The following is a 17,084-nucleotide window of genomic DNA, read 5'->3' as shown; positions in this document are numbered from 1 at the left end:
ACCTTTTATTATGGCGACATCTGGCGGCTTATTGAAGACTGTGCAGGTTAAATAAAAAACAAACTATTCCTTCTTGTCCCTGCAGTCTTTCCGTTGCCCGAACTCGCTACTGTTGTTGCTTTGACATATAGATAATTGGTGAGGGGCTGTAAAATCATCGATCGTTCAGTATGGATCTGCATCATCCGTACTTGATCGGTGATTGCCTTATTCATATTTTTACATTCCTGACCGAGGAAGATTTAATCAGTGCCTCAAGTGTGTGTAAGGTAAGGAGTGTCCAACTTGCGGAAGTAGCCCATGCAATAACAGCGAGTTTATTGGAATAATTCCTAAAAGTGACTTATTGTGCTTGATGTGATATTGATATTTGTTTTCAGGCTTGGCATGAAGCTGCAGAGACTCCGTGGTTATGGAGGTGAGCTTTGTTTGTACTTTCATTATCATTTTCATTTTCTTCAAGTAGAGAATGTTTATGCTGCTCTTTTTTCAATAATAAATCCCACAATGCAGCAGTTGCAGCATCTCTCAGATCCACTGTAATCTGAGATTACGGTGATTACATATTACAGCTTCATGAAACTGAAGAAAGATGGTCTGCTGATGTTTGGTTTAAACCTTAATTCGTTAGCTAGCTGTAGAACCAGGCAGGTTTACTGGTCTCCCTGAGGAGAAAATACTCTGTTAACTATGTGATTAATGTTTTATTGCTCATTATATGATGATTTAAGGGCTACTGATGAGTGCTTCTGGATGAATGAAGCTGTGTTTCAGGAAGGAACATTTTGTGTGGCTGATTTTATTTGTAGAGTTCTGTACAGAAGACAAAGTTATTTGCAATGTAATGAAAGAAGTTTTGCTCTTGTCTATGTTTGACAAATGTTTCACTGCTACAACTGTATTTTGGTGTCTTGTAAGTCCATCTGGGCTGGGCACTTGTATGTGTATGACATAATAACTATACTTGTAATTCTGTGCTCCTTTCAGGAGGATGTGTCTGCAGCGCTGGAGTTTCTGTAACCTTGCAGTGTTGGGGAGTGAACAGGTGAGTCACTCATGGAAGAGTTACTTTTTGCGACGTTGCCATTTAGAGATGAAGATGACAAAAGGCACAACAGGAGGTTACATCTGCAAAAGCCTCAGAGGTCACACAGGTATGCTGTCTCTTAATCCCTTTCTCTCTCTTTCTCTTGAGTCTCCTACATGACATCCTCCTGCATCATCTAATTTTTGTGCCTGATATGTTGTCCATCAGGCAGCGTGGTAGGCTTGGTGTACCTGCAGGGGAATTCAGCTCAACTTCCTGACCTCTGGAACAGCAGTGCCATAGTCTGCAGTGCTTCAACTGATGGTACAGTCCGAGCATGGAATATCCAAAATGTCAGTGCGACAGCTTCAGCATATCATCATGCATGCTCAGTAAAGTCATGTCAAAAGTTGTTGTAACAATGCAAAATGTTTTCACCTATAGAGCTTAATTTAAGATGCTATTGATTCATTTATCTACCTAATCCAAACTGAGTGTACAGTATATTTACATATGTATGTTTCAGATTTAGATCATTTTTCATTTGTCTTTTGCATAACAGTCTCACAACCAGCTGATAATCATATGACTTTCAAGCAATGTTTAGATGTGTGTCAAGTGTCACATGTTGCCAGTTCTTATCAGTCCATATCGAAAACTTAGACAATACCTTTCCGAGTAGTGTTTTTTTTTTTTGGCTTAGATCGGAGATGCTACAAAGTAAAGCCAGAAGTGAAAGTGACAGTGTTTGAAAGCAGGCATCATACTGCATTCAAAACTTTTATCTACACTAATCCAATGGCGCGTGCTACAATCATGTGCCACTGCAAGTCATGTGCATGCAGGTGTCATTCCAGATAAGCCTCAGAGACTCTAACTTTCTCCTCTTGTTACTCCTCCCTCAAATCCACTGGTATAAATGCCCCTGGTCAAGACACTTACTTGATGTACTTTTATTCTTTCAGGGTCAGCTCCTGTGGTGCAGTCCTGTGCAAAGTCCTTTGACAGGGCTTGTAAGTGATGAAAAGCGTGAAGTTGTGATCACAGCAGACTCCACAGGCCTCATCAAGATCTGGCAGTGTCAGACTGGCCAGGAGGTGGCCTCCTTTTCTACTGCATCTCCATATTGTACCTTACTACAGTACAATATCAGCAATGACTGGTTTCTTTCTGTAAGTAATTTTGGGATTTATTGGTTTAAATCTGAATTTATATACAAATTTTTTAAAAATCTACAAAGTAGCACTTATGTCTTCCAGGTAGGAACCAGTCAGGGATCTGTGTGTACACTAGCTGGCTCAGCTTTGACTAAAAAGTCCAGCATAATGGTGTGTGACAGCTTTAACGTCAACGTACTCATAGTTTCACCTGACAAGAAATGGATCACAGCTGGAACCAAGAACAATGATGATTTAAGTCCAAAGGTATGTCTTGTTGTCTTTGACAGCCTGACTTAATGTTTGCATTTCCTGCTCATGTGTTTTCTTTTACCACATTACCTCTGCGCAAATGACACAATGTTCATAGATAAGCACAGTGGGAAACAGTAAAAACACATTTAGTAGATTTCTGTAGTTTGGTTTGTTGACAGGTGATTTTCACAGAGAGTTTGACCTCTCCCTCTGAGGACGAAGATCCTCTGTGCCAGTCAGTACCAGTCACTGGATGCCAGGCTGCTGTCTTCATACCCACTCAGCCTGCCAGACTGGCCATCATTCATTGCAACGGGCGCCCAAACAACAAAGCCCTCACTGTCTTTGATGTCAGCATTAAAAAGGCTAAGTACAAGTCAGAGATCCAGGGTGAGTACTGAGCTATGTGCTTATTGACTGGTAACATGCCCTAGATGTGTCATAGAGTATCATATTGGCCATTAGAAAATTGGAGTCAATTTGTGAGGCATCTTTAAAAAAATCTACCATTGACCACACATACTTTTAAGAACAGCTGCTTTTATGGAAACTGCCTAGTTGGATCCATTTGTCATTGTGTTTTTATTGCTTATTCCTGTGGATGACTAGCATGGCACCACTTCAAGACATTTCTAATACAGCTACAATGAAGTTTAATCATGGAAAAATGTTCACCTGGTGTATCTTAAAGATCAGTTTTAGTGTCAGCTACTCTGAATTAGATAGCAAGGGCTTTTCTCCAGACTCATTATTATGTAGTGATGTTCAAAAGACTTACTGGGAGAAATTTTCTCAACTGGAAAACTACTAGTGTAATTATTTTGATTTTGACAGACAAGTTAAACCCATAGTTGAATCCAAGAAGTTCACTCTTGTTTTCTGTGTTGTCAAAGGTCATTCTGGGAAATGTCAATCAAAATAGATATTAGTTAAGCAGTTTCAGTGACAGAGTGAAAAAAAGTAAATTACAACTTTTCATCACAAAATAAAACCTGGAATGCATTAAAATGATAAACTGATCTCAGAATTTAGGGGTAATAAAAGGTAGATTTTTCCAAAATAGTCAGCTCATGCTGGTGTAATTTTGAATCTCTTCTTATTTTAGTCCAGCAGGTGGAGTCCTTCCCCCTGACAATGGACAGCATGTCCTCACACATCCTTCTAGAGGCCAAAGACAGCAACTGCATAGTGTTGGCAGCTGACCAGCAGCTCTGGGTTTACTCTCTGAAAGGTGCCCTGCTTGCAAGCTTCAAAGATCATGCTATGCCTATTTCCGCTATATGTGTGGTAAGATGTTTTCTGATTTGGAATTCAAAGAAATATCCATCTGTACTGATTCTATATATTACATTACATTCATTTGGCAGATGTTTTTGCCCAAAGTGACTTAGAATAAGTGCATTCCCATTCAAATGGGACAAGAGCTAGATGTCATAAAAAAAAGCAATATGCGACCCCTCCAAATAAAAAGCTAAAAGCATGTTAGAGAGCTACATTGCGAGTGCTTTTTAAAGAAAAATACAGCACACTCTTCTCACTGTTTGAAAATGAGAAAAGTATAAGTATTAAAAAAGACTTTTCTTGACTGAGTTTTCTTGACATTCACAGGATAGCTTTCGTGTGGTGACAGCCTCTCGGGATCTCTCCTTGCGAGTGCTGACATGGAGAAAGGACAGAAGCGATGGGTTGACACTGGAGAGCCAGTACCACTTACTGGGAGGCTCTCACACAATGTCCAGGTATACTATGACATTTTAGTATCTCATCTGTATCAACAGCAGCCAGGTTACCAACATTAATAGTTACTCCTAATGCATCTCATTATTAACAGTGTTGAAAGTTCCACTATATGTGGCTGAGACATACTCTACTCAAGCCTACTTCTGACTATTTTATGTAATTTTAATTGGTGACAAATTAAACATAGTTTAATGTCTTGCACTATTTGTGGGGGATTTACACAACTTGTGCAACATGTACTGAACTAGATCTGAACCGTCAAGAATGACTAAACAAACACAAACAAACATCAAAAACCTAGACAACCGTCAGATAACCTGACGGTTGTCAAGAAAAGTCATATAACATCAACATGTAACTGAGAGATGTCCCGGAGATAGATTATACGTGGTAATACAAATTAGAGGAAGTTGTAGAGTTATAAAAAGAAAAGCCAAGAGAGGCTCAAGGTTCCTTTTTTCTTTTTGCGGGACCCCCTTCTTCCTTAGGGCTTTTTGAGAGATCTCTTTGAGACTCTCTTTAGTCTTTTAGCTTTTTGCTTTTTAATTTTTTTCTTAAGGTTTTGTATTTTGCTTTTTGCATTCTTCGATTGCTTATTTTGTAAAAACCAAATAAAACTGGTTTGTATTTTTATACACTCCAACCAAAGTTCCTGACTTGTGCTCATCTCTGAGGTCTTCTGGTTTCTCCCAGGTAGGCAAAGACGCCTCCTTTGGGATAGGATGACATTAGTTTTAAATTCATTTAGATTAAAAATTATGATGAAATTTATTAAGGATAAACTTTTAATGTTTATTGAATAACAGGAAGGTAATGGTTCAGATTTAAAGACTGAGATCTTTACATGTAATAGATGTATGATTTCAGAATACAATTAGGTGAAGAGATTTATAATAAGGGACTAAATTGGCTAAACAGTTAGGGCCAGGACTCTGAAGCTGCCCTATAAAACTGGGTGAGTTCCTTCAACCGTCAGAGTGGGCCTCCTCCAGAGATGACCCGTTAGAAGGCCATCTTGGAGTACTTTCAAACCTCCAACACCTTTTTGCACCAATACCCTTCGTTGTGACCCTGGCTGTTAGGATTCCTGACTAAATAGGCCCGTTGGTAGTGGTTCAACGACAGCTGGTGATTATAGAAGCCAGGCTGAATTTGGTTCCCTAAGCAAGGCTTGTATGGTCATGTGTGTAGATTTTGGGAACTATGTTCGATACCTAGGTCAGAGGTAGAGGACAGCCATCTGTCGGTGCCTTATCCACACTGGCAGGGAGTAACTGAATTACAGGTATTTTCACCTTCCCTTGGCTGTCATTTCCTAATCTTGTTACTTTATGCTTCTGTGTTCTAGAGGGTTCACTCATGTCTCCTGTGACTACTCAAGCATCGTGGCCTCAGCAGAAGGGAAAGATGGGAAAGACGTCTTGAAAGCTTATTCTTTCACCTCCTGAGCATCGCCACCCCACAAGAAAAAGTGTCTGCATGCAGTTTGCACCACCCGTTGTAAGGAGGAACATTTGCTTTTATTATGAAGTGTTCATCATATGTGCTTACATTATGTCTTTATCTATGTTTACAAAAAAGAGAATGTATTAAAGATAATAAACACTGTTATGGGAAAGGCATTGATATACTGTGTGATACAACATGCTTGTTAATAAATTAGAAATCTGTGCAGGTATAAGAATGTTTTTAACTATGCTTTTGGAGCCGAGGCATATCAGTGTTGATTGTGACCAGTCTTAAGGCATATCGCAAAAAATATTCTGGCCACCTGTTCTTTAATATGATACCACCACTCATTACTGAGGTAAATAATACTCAGGCCTGTAAGTTGTGTATTGGTGACAATAAACTATGTTCCATAAATGTTTATTTTTATCCCACAAAATCAGTTACTACATATTCAATATTTTCCTGACAAGGCACAAAAGCATTTTTTTCTCTTTCATGCCTCCACATGGAGGTATAGGCAGTGCAGCACATACTCATGACAGGTAGTGTCATGGTCTGTCTGTAAAGAGAAGGTTCTCCTCTGCTTCGATGGCCATACATCTCATGTCCTCAAGGACGCACCTCAGGACTGCAGTCATGGACTCGTACACATTGCATCTATCCTCTGAGTTATTTTCCATCTGTTTAAAGGCAAACAAGATTATTAAGTGGCTGAAACAAAACAATGATGAAATGAATTTAAAAGGTGAAAATAATCACTTTTCTTACCCAGGTGAAAGCCTTGATAGTACGCTCCAGGAATGCGTTTTCAACCTCTTCTGGTATCACCAGCATATGAGCCATACAATCTAGTATGCATGTTAACGTTTCTTTAGGGGCCTGGGAGGACATGACAAGAAGGGTAAATCTAAAAAAATATATGTACATAAACTTAGGAGCTTCATTGTCCAGGAAGAGAATATCTGACCTGGTCAAGTGTGTTGAGGACAGTTTGAGCATTACTGTTGTAGGGTTTCAGGGCTTGAGCATCCTGGAGGCAGATGACCGGCTCTTTAAGCTGCTCCAACCATGCCCACATCAGCCCAGTGAGGATGAAGGGATCCCGCTCCATACACAGCCTTTCCCACGCACCGCCTTGGTTCAGCTCTGCCTGCACACATTCAGGAGGTCATGTTAGACCCTGTGACTGACCTGTGTGACACGGCTCACTCAGACACATTTTTCTGTTATAGCTTTATTAGCATCTTTGAAATTATTCTGGACATGGAAGGTCTTTTTGATACTACCTTTTGGAGTTACCAAAATTAGAACATGATTTAATTTAATAATTGGCATTTTAGCCCAACATTAGCCTTACTACTATACCGCTGGTATGGATCAGTTACCTGCCAGGCTAAGACTTTGCTCTTGTGCTCTTCTTCCCCATCGACAAAAAGGTTCACTGCCAGAGCTTGTGCCACTAGCAACCTCCTGGCATCCAGGGACAACTCTGACTGCAGGGTGATAAAGGGCACCTCTGACTGTTCCTCCTCTCTGACTTGCGACCGCTTCCCATTCGTTTCTAACTCCCTCTGTTCTGCCTTCCACCTGGCCAGCATGCTACCCTCTTTGGTTGGTTCATTGTTTCCCACAGACTCACTGCGTTGGATGGTTTTCTGCTTCACTTTCTTTATCAGAATGGATACATCTTTTTGTTTTTCAACATTCTTGACTTGCCAGAGTGAGCTTGTCGAACTGTTTGAGATTTCAGACGCGTTACTGTTAAAACTTTGACACTTCTTTGCAGGGAGAACAGTCTCAGATGAGGAAATGTCCACGAGAGTATTACTCTGCGAGAGGGAGCTGAGAGGTTGTGTGAGGAGGTTGAGCTTCGAGCCCAGTCGTGTCAAGTCTGACTCACTGTAGCTCAGGCTTTTTCGATGGTAGAAAATTGGTGGCTCGTTAAAATGTCTGGGTAAGGTGGGAGTACCTGGTAAGCGGGGTTCCTTTGCATATAACTCAGGGCCCATCTTCTCAATGACGCTGAGAGTCATCTCTATGTCATCAATATCAGGTGCCTCCAGAATGTCCTCCTCAATCACCTCTCGATTCTCTGCAATGTCCAAGAGCAGTCTGGACACTAGTTGGACAATCTTTGGTAGGTACCTCAGCTCCTTCCTCTCATAGCCGTGCAGTATGTGTCTCTGGCGGTTTAGATACTGGGACAGGGTGACTGGGTTGGATCGAGGTTCAGCACAGGAAAATACACTCCTCAAAGGGGCAAGGAACTGGACGAACTGTCTGACACAACGTAGCTGACCTCGGGTCTGGATGGAGCCAGGGCGTTTGGCACGCACGTGTAAAATAGCCTGGTTAGCAGTCATCCTGGTGGCAAAGGCCAAGAAACATGCTAACAGCACACCTGGAGGGATAAAAGGAGAAACACTGTCAGATTGTGCAGATGAAAGATCAGACTGTACTAAATTGTCAAAACACTTACAGAAGGGGTTCACAATTTTTCAAGTCTGTCTTAAAACAAGTCAGGTGCCCAAATGAACATTGAAAGAGGTTTTGCTTGCTGTAATCATTCCTCCTGTACATACCAGCCATTAAAATATCCTCTCCATATGCGCTTATAATGTGAGTGGCAGGGAACAAAATCCAAATGTATTTAAAAGTGTATCTGAAGCTAATATGGGATGGAGGACTGTAGACCACTTACATTAAAAGTGCATTATGCAGGGATCTCTTAATGGCCAACAGCAGGAATGATCACAGAAAGAAAACTTGTTTCAATGCTCATTTGGGCACCTGAATACTTTTACTTTCTACTTTTTAAAACAAAAGAAATGTGAACCTATCCTTAAATATTCCTTATAAATCTACCTGTTCTGCCAAGACCTGCGTGACAGTGGACTGCTATTTTTCCCTCCTGCATTGCGAAGGCCATGACCTTCATCATGTCCAGCACAGTGGTGAGGTTTGCCACCCCATAATCAGTCCAGCCAAAATTGTAGAAATAAACTGAAATGGAAAGATGCTTTCAGTCACACTTGAGCAACATAACAGACCACTACTTACCAAGAACTGCATAAAGTACTTACTGTTGTTTTCCATGAAAACCTCTGGGTGGTATGAGAAGCCGCTCTCTGGCTCAAGAGGGTTTCCACAGCTGGCATGTTCACCAGGTATCTGTAGGTTGATCACTGTTTTAATTCCATTCCTTGACACAAACACAAACACACAAACAGAGACATTTACACTTCATTATAATCATTTCCCCAGAAGCTGTACTCGTAGTCAAGAAGCTGCTGAGAAATACAGTTGTGTGTACCTTCTGAACTGATCAATAATGTTATATTTCTCAATGATTTCTGTTGAGGGTCTGGACATAGCAAGAAGATGATCAGTAATCCTGAAATAGTAGAAAAAATGTTAGTGGGATGTTTAGTACATCAAGATCCATGTTTTTCAGTTCAGCTAACATGGCTACAGAGAAAATATGAATAAAATATGAATAAAACATATGACTGAAATAGACAATTTGGCAAACTGTTATGTTTTGTTGCACTATCACTACTACTACTACTGGGTAGAAATAGGTAGAACAAGCATGTGTACCAGGATGAATAGAGGCCTTTTATAGCCTGTTGGTCTTCACTCCAGTAACTTGGGTTGTCATACTTGCAAGTTTGACCTCCACAGCCGATTGAGCATTGCATATGTCCAGGGATGACATGACGTATAGCTTCTCCTACCATTGTGTATTTTGCCCTCGGGGCTCTGACTGGAGGTTTTATAGGAGAAGGAAAGAGACGAAAAATATAATATTACAGAAATTGTTTAGTATAATATAATTGATCTGTTTATTGTACATAATCCGTTATGATATTTTAATTGAAGCTATGAGACCAGAGGTTTCTCAGCAGAGTAAACAGATATTAAAATGCTATGAGAAGTTTCAAATCCTCAGAAGCAGTGGTACACCATCAAATGTAGGTTGTTCTGTAACTCCTAAATGGTTAAGATCATCAGTGGTGAGTGCTCACTTAGAGGTGTCTAATCCTTATCTGGTGTTGCGAGTCTGACATCAGGGAATTACAGTAAAAATAGACAGTCATCTGGTACATTTGAAAAGCATTTTAATGTAGTATTATGGTACAATAAAAACCTGACCAACTAATTGACCTACAGTTATTAACAGATACATTTTATTAATGCCTAACATCCCGCCATCCTTACTTACTGTATTCCATCAGAGTTCCACCGCTTGTCTTTGCATGGAGTGCCATATGAACCGTCACTTAGGCTGACATCTACAGTCATAGCAGAGCCTGGACACACATATATCTACCTTGTTATATACACTCTGTCAAACCCTAACAACTGGTGCTGTAGGCCTAACCTTAAGTCTGAAATACATAACCCGTTTCTTGGAGAGGGCCTCTTATAGATGACCAGTGCTCTGCATTTTATTAAAAAGCCTTAGTTTGAGACTATACATGACAAGGCAAGTTAGAGAGAACCACTTACACATATACAGTGATAAAAGATCAACATCATCATATTCAGTCAAATACAAAGCAGACAAAATCAATTTCAAAGGACTGGCAAGCTGCTATTCTTAGCTGGTAGTTTTGTCTTAGCATCCTAATCACTGTACAAAATTCTTGATCACTCTTCAAGACAAATATGTAAAATAATCAACCTTGAATTAGCTAACAAGGAAACCAATGCAACCAATCTAACAATAAATAAAAAAGAAATTAAGATAGAATAAAAAAAACAAAACAAATTTACCTGTAGTACATGAGACAAGGAGTTTGTGACCACCACCTCTGAACACAAATGTTCAACAGCTGCAGTCGCCAACATTTCTGACATTAACCTCCACAGCTCTGACGTCGCCTTTCACTCTCCAGCTCTGTGTAAAGTCAATCCCGCTTGATTTGATTCGCCTCAGATTATCTCTGTGTGTCGGGGTGGAGCAACACAAGCATCCACAAGATCCTGGGCTCTCCTTTGTGGAAAGCCATCTACCTCACGAGAATGACAGACAAAGTATGGGAATATTTTTTTAAAGCTCAAGAATGTGTTGAAAAGCAGCAGGGATTGTGCCACTTGTAAATAATTCTCTGTATAGGTTCCTCCTCTCACTCTGTGTCTCTTGGGGGAGTGTAGGGCTATTCTTGACTCCTCCTGGATTAGACAACTAATCTTATTACTGTACAGGTATAAAATAGAGCACCCACTCCTCAACAAAAACTCATACTATGGCCACATCACTATAGCCTTCTGTTGGACTGTTATGAGATACAATAATCTAGTATATATTCTGTTTGTTAATACACATATTGTGAAAGTAAACACATGACCAGCCGACCAGATTCTCAACATGTTAACTAAGTATTTGCTCAATGAAATGCGTGTCTGTTGTGAATAAGACAAATAGATTTTGGATTTTTGTCATGATAGGATTCAGAAGATTTCTGATATCATTACAGTTAAGCTTTTCTCCTGCGGCTACAAATAGTGGGACCTTAGTGACATAGCAAGTAGATAAAATCTTATTGGCTTACCTTGTACCCCTGCTAAAGCTGGTTAGGTTTAGTTTGGTGAGGAGAGATCCGTTTATGATGTACATTTGGAGAGCCCTCAAAGCCAATTATCACAGTGCAATGCTAAAATGTTGTCCCTGTGTTATGTTATGGTAAAAACAGAAACCTTGTCTGGATTTATTCATATCTGTTCTGGTATAGATTGTTTTGCTTACAGAAGCATCATTTTTTCAGTGCCTGTTTTTGATGGATTTCAGCTTTGATTCCATCTAGATTTGTGGTTTCTTTCACACAATTAGGCCCTTTCATCCTCACTTAGTTTTTTATATGCTGCTTTATACTGCTTTTTATTCATAGCTGTATAGCAATTGAGTACCATACATGTTCTCTATAAATATATATATATATATGTGTGTGTGTGTGTGTGTGTGTGTGTGTGTTTAATTAATCATAAAAATCCTATTATCTAATTTGAGTTGATGTGATATGAAAAAACTGTAACTTTTTGATTAGCTTAAAACTTATGAATGATGCATAAACGCTCAGTTCTCTGATTGTTCTTTACAAATCCAGAAATCTAACAATCAATAACTATTCAAATATATTTATATAATTTGTCCAATAATTTTCCTTGAAGTTACACATTGTCTGTTATCTAAAATCATCTATTAAAAAAATTGATTGTGCAGCTCAGTTTGGTCATGACAAGGAAAGTACCAACCAGCAACATGATGTGGGAGTGACAGTGACTGTGATTTTCAGACATATCTCATCAGTCTTTACCATGACAAATGGTGAAGACTGGGACACAGAAAACAGAAAACACAACAGCATGTTTACATCCAACTCTTGTTCTAATGAGGTTATGGTAATGCACATATGGCTACATTTAATTAAAGATACTCTATTCACACCCTTTCTGTTTTGTGAAATGTTGTTGTGCTTTATGTTGTCTTAATTTGTTTTGTGAAATGTGTTTTGCACCTCAGAGCCACTATACAACAAAGATAGTGTGCTGTAGACATAATGATGGAGGGGGAAAAGGACATTTAAGCAAAGACAGTTCAGAAACAATTTATTATAGAATAGATGGTCAGTAGCAGTAGTGTATAATGTGATTCAGTAAAACAGAAAAGTAAGCTATTCACTGCAGCCTAATCATTTTGACAGTTAAAATGATTGCTGTAAATAATAGGATACAAGAGCTAAAGCAAATGCTAAACACAGACAATTCTGTTTTTGTATGGCACATTTCATGACATTTTTTGCACCTAAAAGAATAAAATGTGTAGTAAAATGTGTTCAGACCAAAGGAAAATATTGCCTCAGGTCAGAAGGGACAAAACAATTATCCTTGCACGAAACATGTCTTGTGATGCCTTCAAACAGGCATGTGATGCTTTAGATTTCATCTGTAAGGTAAGAATACTGTGACTGTAAACATAATAGTTATCTTTTAGCCCTCAGTCCATCCTTATTAGTAAAGCTCACTTACTAGAGCATGCTGCAGCCAGACAGCTATAGGGAAACTCCAGGTGTAGCCTTGAAGGCAGAATTCTTTTCTCATATATATACATCAATTCCGCTGGAAGTCTCTATAACTACATGTCAAGATATACTGTCAAAGAAGAAAACATGGAGTGTACATGTACACTATACCATTCATGAAAACGTGGATTTTACAACAGCATAAATTTAAGAACAAACATGACTGCATGAATTTGAATTTTTAATTACTTCATAATAGGCCTTTTTCACTGCAGACATTTTGACTTGTAATTGGAGGAAAAACACCAGGTGCTATTCGTAACACTAATGATGGCTCCATTGCATTTTAGTGTCACAGTAACCCATGACTGTGTGACAGTGAGCCAGCATGCACAATAGAAGGACCCTGAAGCCAGGGCAGCTAGCAAGCTGAACGGATTTCACACATCATTTATTTTGTTATTTAACTAGCGTTTCACCTGCAATTCTCCTGCTATGACATGTCAAAATGTCTGCCGGGAAAAAAAAGGCTTTTACAAAAAACTGTAGTGATAATAAAGAAAAGGCAATGAAAGACTTGTTGGTATAACGCTACCTGAGCAACACATATGATTAAAATGTTTTAAACATGCCATAGACCCACTGATGCAGCTAGATTTTAGTGTAAACTAGAAAATGTTATTTCTGAAGAAATTTTGTGTGATTGCTGAAAGCTGAAATTTATTGCGTTACATTGTTGAAAGCTCAATAGTATTGAAATTCAACCGAGACCAAAATTGCCTGGAGGTGGGATCAAACCTATGACCTCAAGTTTGTAAGACAGCAATGCAATACATTGAGCTAACTTGTGACAGAAAACAGTAAGCAAGATCAGATTTTCATATTTATACTTTTAATTGCATAAAAAGATCTCTCTTTTTAGATCTGACATTCTTATAATAGTGAAGGGCTTTGTAGTCGCATTGCGTAATGGTACATAATAACCATGTTAAGCAACTTTATTTATAAGAACAGAGTTATCAGGAGCACTGCCCTGGGCAGGTATCAAATCCAGAACCTTACAACATAACCATTACGAGGTTAAGCTCTGGTAATGGGCTTTACCACAGCGCCAGCAGGGGATTCCCGAAACATGGAGCACAAATCCATTTTGTTTAGTAAGAATTGATTTTCCAAAAATGAAGCTTGTAGCTCAGAGATTTGAACATTATTAGTTGCAGCAGGACTAGTTGAGAATGAGGAAGTACAACATGTGTACAAAGTGTTAGAAGGAAGAGAGAATCTGTAAATTTAAGAAATGGAAGAGAGAGGAGACTGAGAGCCTACAGATTTCAATGCAGTCAATGAGAGTGAGACAGTGACTCCCTATCAATTAAGGTTTAGATCTCAAAAACTATAACTTATATGGGAAATATATTTACATTTTAAGAGAAAGGATACTTGTAGCAACATTTTAAGGCATGATATGTGCTTTAAAAGTTAAAACTGTGGGAGTGAGACATGTTTAGGATTTTTTACTGGTCTAAAAAAATCTCTGCTCTGCACTGTGACTGATGATGTCACACACTGGGGAGATCTGAAAACTGTTGTAAAAGCCCTCAATTTGGACTTAATTTCTCCAAAAGTACAAATGATATCACAACACAGAATACAACTTCAAAAATCAAAGTTTTGTGAATGTTTTAAAGTTTGAATGGGGCCCTGCAGGATGAGGGATGTCCAAACAGTTGAGTTTCAAAGTGACAGAGGTTCCAACCAAGTTGGATCCAATTCTCCCATAAACTGCCATCATATATTTTGATGTTTAAAAATGAATATAAAATCGCTGGAATATGTTAGAAAACAGAAATGTAATAGTTTCGCCACAGTTTGACATTTGAATGGTTTTTCTAGCACAGTATGCAGCAGTTGAAGAGGTCAAAAAAATGTACAGAATGCGGAATAAGAAGAAGTTGTGGAATAACTAGAAAATGCAATTTCTGAAGAAACTGCTGAAAGCTGAAATTGATTGCATTGCTGGAAGCTGATTAGTATTGAAATTCAACCAAGACTAACATTGCCTGCAGGTGGAATCGAACATATGTTGTGTATCCACAGTGCCAGCAATCACACAATGAGGCAAATTAAAGGAGGGGTTCACAATTTTTCAAGTCTGTCTTAAAACAACGGTCAGGTGCCCCCATATGAACGTTGAAAGAAGTTTTCCTTAATGTAATCATTCTTCCTTTTCATACTGGCCGTTATAAGATCCTCTTCAAATGTGCTTTCGATGTAAGTGATGGGGGCCAAAATCCACAGTCATTCCTTGCAAAAACTGCATTTAAAAGTTGATCTGAAGCTTATATGAGGCTTCGCCAGTCTGAGATAATCATATCAAGTGGATATCTGCCACATTTACATTCTTTTTAGCATAAAATTCCCTCTCTCTGTTTCCTCGGACAGTTTTTCCTGTTGAGCTGCAGTGGAAATATAGTAACAAAAAGAGGGACTTTGGCACTAAAAAGACTTCATTTAAATACATTTAAATACATTTTTGCACAGAAGGAGGCTTGTGGATTTTGGCCCCCATCACTTACATTGTAAGTGCATTATAAAGAGATCTAATGTCCAGTATGAACAGGAGGAATAATTATGGCAAGAAAAAAACCTATTTCAATGTTCATTAGGGCCTATTGTTTTAAGAAGGCTTCGAATAATTGCGAACCCGTCCTAATTAATTTCCCAATGACAAAATGTGTGAATATGAATATGCACTACATTTACCTGAAAAGATGAATAAAATGCGGCATCCGGCAGATGGCAGCAGATATGCATATGGCATTCACTTCAGAACAGCCGTTAGCCTGTCTGTTGCTTCTATTTCTATGGCAACAAACGGCTCGGATAGAGATTTCCGTGTTCCACATAGGCAAACAAACAAAGCCTAATGGGAAATGAGTTCATTTCTTGGCGCCGGTCGACCCCTTACGCTCACTTTACGTACTACAAGTACTACGTTTCCCGATGAGCACTGCTGCATTGTAGGAGCTGCCCTAGCTGGCTGCGTAGGTGCATCACATTGGAGTAAACTGGACGTGCAACTGGTCTGGTGTCTAAATGGTAACCCTTGATTTGCGAAAGATCTCGCGAGATTAATCATTTTAATCTAAACCATGATCTTTCCGTAACCCTAACTAAGTGTTCTTTTTGTGCCTTAACCTAACCAAACCTTAACTCCAGCGTTGCCACGTCATAAAACATAATTATTTTGTACAATGACAAAAAACGCGCCCAATGAATGGAGAAATAAATCTCGCGAGAGCTCCGCAAATCTAGGGTTACCAATCTAGACAGGACCCGTTCAGCTGTTTCAAAGGAGACGGTGTTAACTATATGAAATTACCGGAAAATAATCGATTTACCTTCAAAATAAAGTTGAATATTTCTGACATTTTGGGATAATATCAATGAATTTTCACACTGTACACGTTTTTTTCCTAAAATTATGTTTTATTATGACTTCAGTTAGTAAACAAGTGAAAATAAACGTGCAACCACGCATGATCTGAAGCCTGTTTTGTGGGCAAGTGTTTTATTTTGAAAGCACAAACCAGAAGTTGTATATCCTGTCTCGTGTCTTGGCAGTTGGTACTCCTGCTCCGGCTCAACAGCTCCGACAAGCCGGGGGAGAGCTGAAGGAAACGCAGGACCACAGCGATGGAGCATTTCTAGAAGATAACGGCGAGCTCCCCCGTCGGAGATAATTGAACAGAGTCATCTACATGACCAAAGACACAAGACCTGCAACGAGAAACGCAAGCGTAACAATCATGCAATTTAAATATAGACGAATTTAAGCAACCGCTTGTTCTTCAAGGTTACATCGCTTGAAGACGCCCCACATCCCCCCTTGTCGCAGATCAGCTGGCGTACGTTGGTTGATCGTCACCGGTACCGACCATGTCCGTAGAAGAGCAGGGCTACACCGACGCTATGCTGTTGCTGGAAGCCGAGCCGGAGTGGATGCGGGCCGAGATCGAGCGTCTCTCCCGGGAGCTGAGTGAGACCACGAACGAGAAGATCCAGGCGGCGGAGTACGGGCTGGCGGTTCTGGAGGAGAAGCAGCAGCTCAAACAGCAATACGATGACATGGAGATTGAGTACGAGGCCGTCCGACAGGAGCTCGACCAGCTGAAAGAGGTAGGCTGTGTATGAGAAATCACAGAAAATGACTAAGAAATAACACCAATATTATCTATATCCTTTAGGATTTACAAGCGCTACGCACCAACCCTTCAATTAAACCTAATGCTCAATTTGGGGCGTATACCCATTTGTGACACTAAATATTGAGTTTCCAATGACCTTGTAATTTTTTGAATGGTATTTGTATGCGCTCGTCATTACAATATTATATATAGGGACCTAACATTTTGAAAGACATAAAAA

At 39.4% G+C, this 17,084-nt stretch overlaps 3 protein-coding genes across 7 annotated transcripts in view; 2 read left to right on the top strand and 1 right to left on the bottom strand.

Moving 5' to 3' along the window:
• Positions 1-71: 71 nt before the first annotated feature.
• Positions 72-6,051, top strand: fbxw12 (F-box and WD repeat domain containing 12). 2 transcript variants are annotated; one of them, XM_067592668.1, is made up of 10 exons: positions 73-269; positions 381-418; positions 988-1,154; positions 1,256-1,380; positions 1,993-2,199; positions 2,287-2,451; positions 2,619-2,829; positions 3,545-3,726; positions 4,048-4,178; positions 5,528-6,051. In XM_067592668.1, exons 1-10 carry the CDS (start codon positions 171-173, stop codon positions 5,625-5,627), a joined length of 1,425 nt encoding a protein of 474 aa, XP_067448769.1. In that variant the 5' UTR covers positions 73-170; the 3' UTR covers positions 5,628-6,051. The 2 variants fall into 2 exon arrangements, with proteins under 2 accessions (XP_067448770.1, XP_067448769.1); XM_067592669.1 differs by lacking the exon at positions 5,528-6,051 and having other exon boundaries at positions 72-269; positions 3,545-3,670.
• ptpdc1b (protein tyrosine phosphatase domain containing 1b) lies at positions 6,033-15,726 on the bottom strand. 3 transcript variants are annotated; one of them, XM_067592665.1, is made up of 12 exons: positions 15,420-15,726; positions 12,664-12,786; positions 10,411-10,650; positions 9,857-9,944; positions 9,232-9,397; positions 8,945-9,025; positions 8,715-8,833; positions 8,497-8,634; positions 7,017-8,032; positions 6,599-6,781; positions 6,400-6,510; positions 6,033-6,311 (listed from the first exon to the last, which is right to left on the bottom strand). In XM_067592665.1, the coding sequence occupies exons 4-12, from the start codon at positions 9,900-9,902 to the stop codon at positions 6,180-6,182; spliced, it is 1,992 nt and encodes a 663-aa protein (XP_067448766.1). In that variant the 5' UTR covers positions 9,903-9,944; positions 10,411-10,650; positions 12,664-12,786; positions 15,420-15,726; the 3' UTR covers positions 6,033-6,179. The 3 variants fall into 3 exon arrangements, with proteins under 3 accessions (XP_067448766.1, XP_067448767.1, XP_067448768.1); XM_067592666.1 differs by lacking the exon at positions 10,411-10,650; XM_067592667.1 differs by lacking the exons at positions 10,411-10,650; positions 12,664-12,786.
• Positions 15,727-16,266: 540 nt separating this feature from the next.
• Positions 16,267-17,084, top strand: part of LOC137184721 (protein bicaudal D homolog 2-like) — a 45,340-nt gene continuing 44,522 nt past the window's right edge. Inside the window, exon 1 of one of the 2 annotated variants that reach the window (XM_067592664.1) lies at positions 16,267-16,835. In XM_067592664.1, the coding sequence (XP_067448765.1) occupies positions 16,596-16,835 (240 nt within the window). In that variant the 5' untranslated portion in view covers positions 16,267-16,595. The remainder of the gene's footprint in view (positions 16,836-17,084) is intronic. The other variant, XM_067592663.1, reaches the window with a different exon arrangement.

This window comes from Thunnus thynnus, chromosome 6, assembly GCF_963924715.1.
Source record: "Thunnus thynnus chromosome 6, fThuThy2.1, whole genome shotgun sequence".
Lineage (NCBI taxonomy): Eukaryota > Metazoa > Chordata > Actinopteri > Scombriformes > Scombridae > Thunnus > Thunnus thynnus.
Note: the sequence above shows the minus strand (reverse complement) of the source record. Positions and strands in the feature narration are given on the sequence as shown.

Bases quoted from the DNA above. Each gene is read 5' to 3' on its own strand.
- ptpdc1b (XM_067592665.1), bottom strand. From the start codon at position 9,902: ATGGCACTCCATGCAAAGACAAGCGGTGGAACTCTGATGGAATACA. The intron at 9,026-9,231 runs GTACACATGCTT...CTACTATTTCAG, and splicing joins AAAGGCCTCTATTCATCCTG to GATTACTGATCATCTTCTTG. The intron at 6,782-7,016 runs GTAACTGATCCA...GAATGTGTGCAG, and splicing joins GCAAAGTCTTAGCCTGGCAG to GCAGAGCTGAACCAAGGCGG.
- fbxw12 (XM_067592668.1), top strand. From the start codon at position 171: ATGGATCTGCATCATCCGTACTTGATCGGTGATTGCCTTATTCATATT. The intron at 419-987 runs GTGAGCTTTGTT...TGCTCCTTTCAG, and splicing joins GAGACTCCGTGGTTATGGAG to GAGGATGTGTCTGCAGCGCT. The intron at 4,179-5,527 runs GTATACTATGAC...TCTGTGTTCTAG, and splicing joins GGCTCTCACACAATGTCCAG to AGGGTTCACTCATGTCTCCT.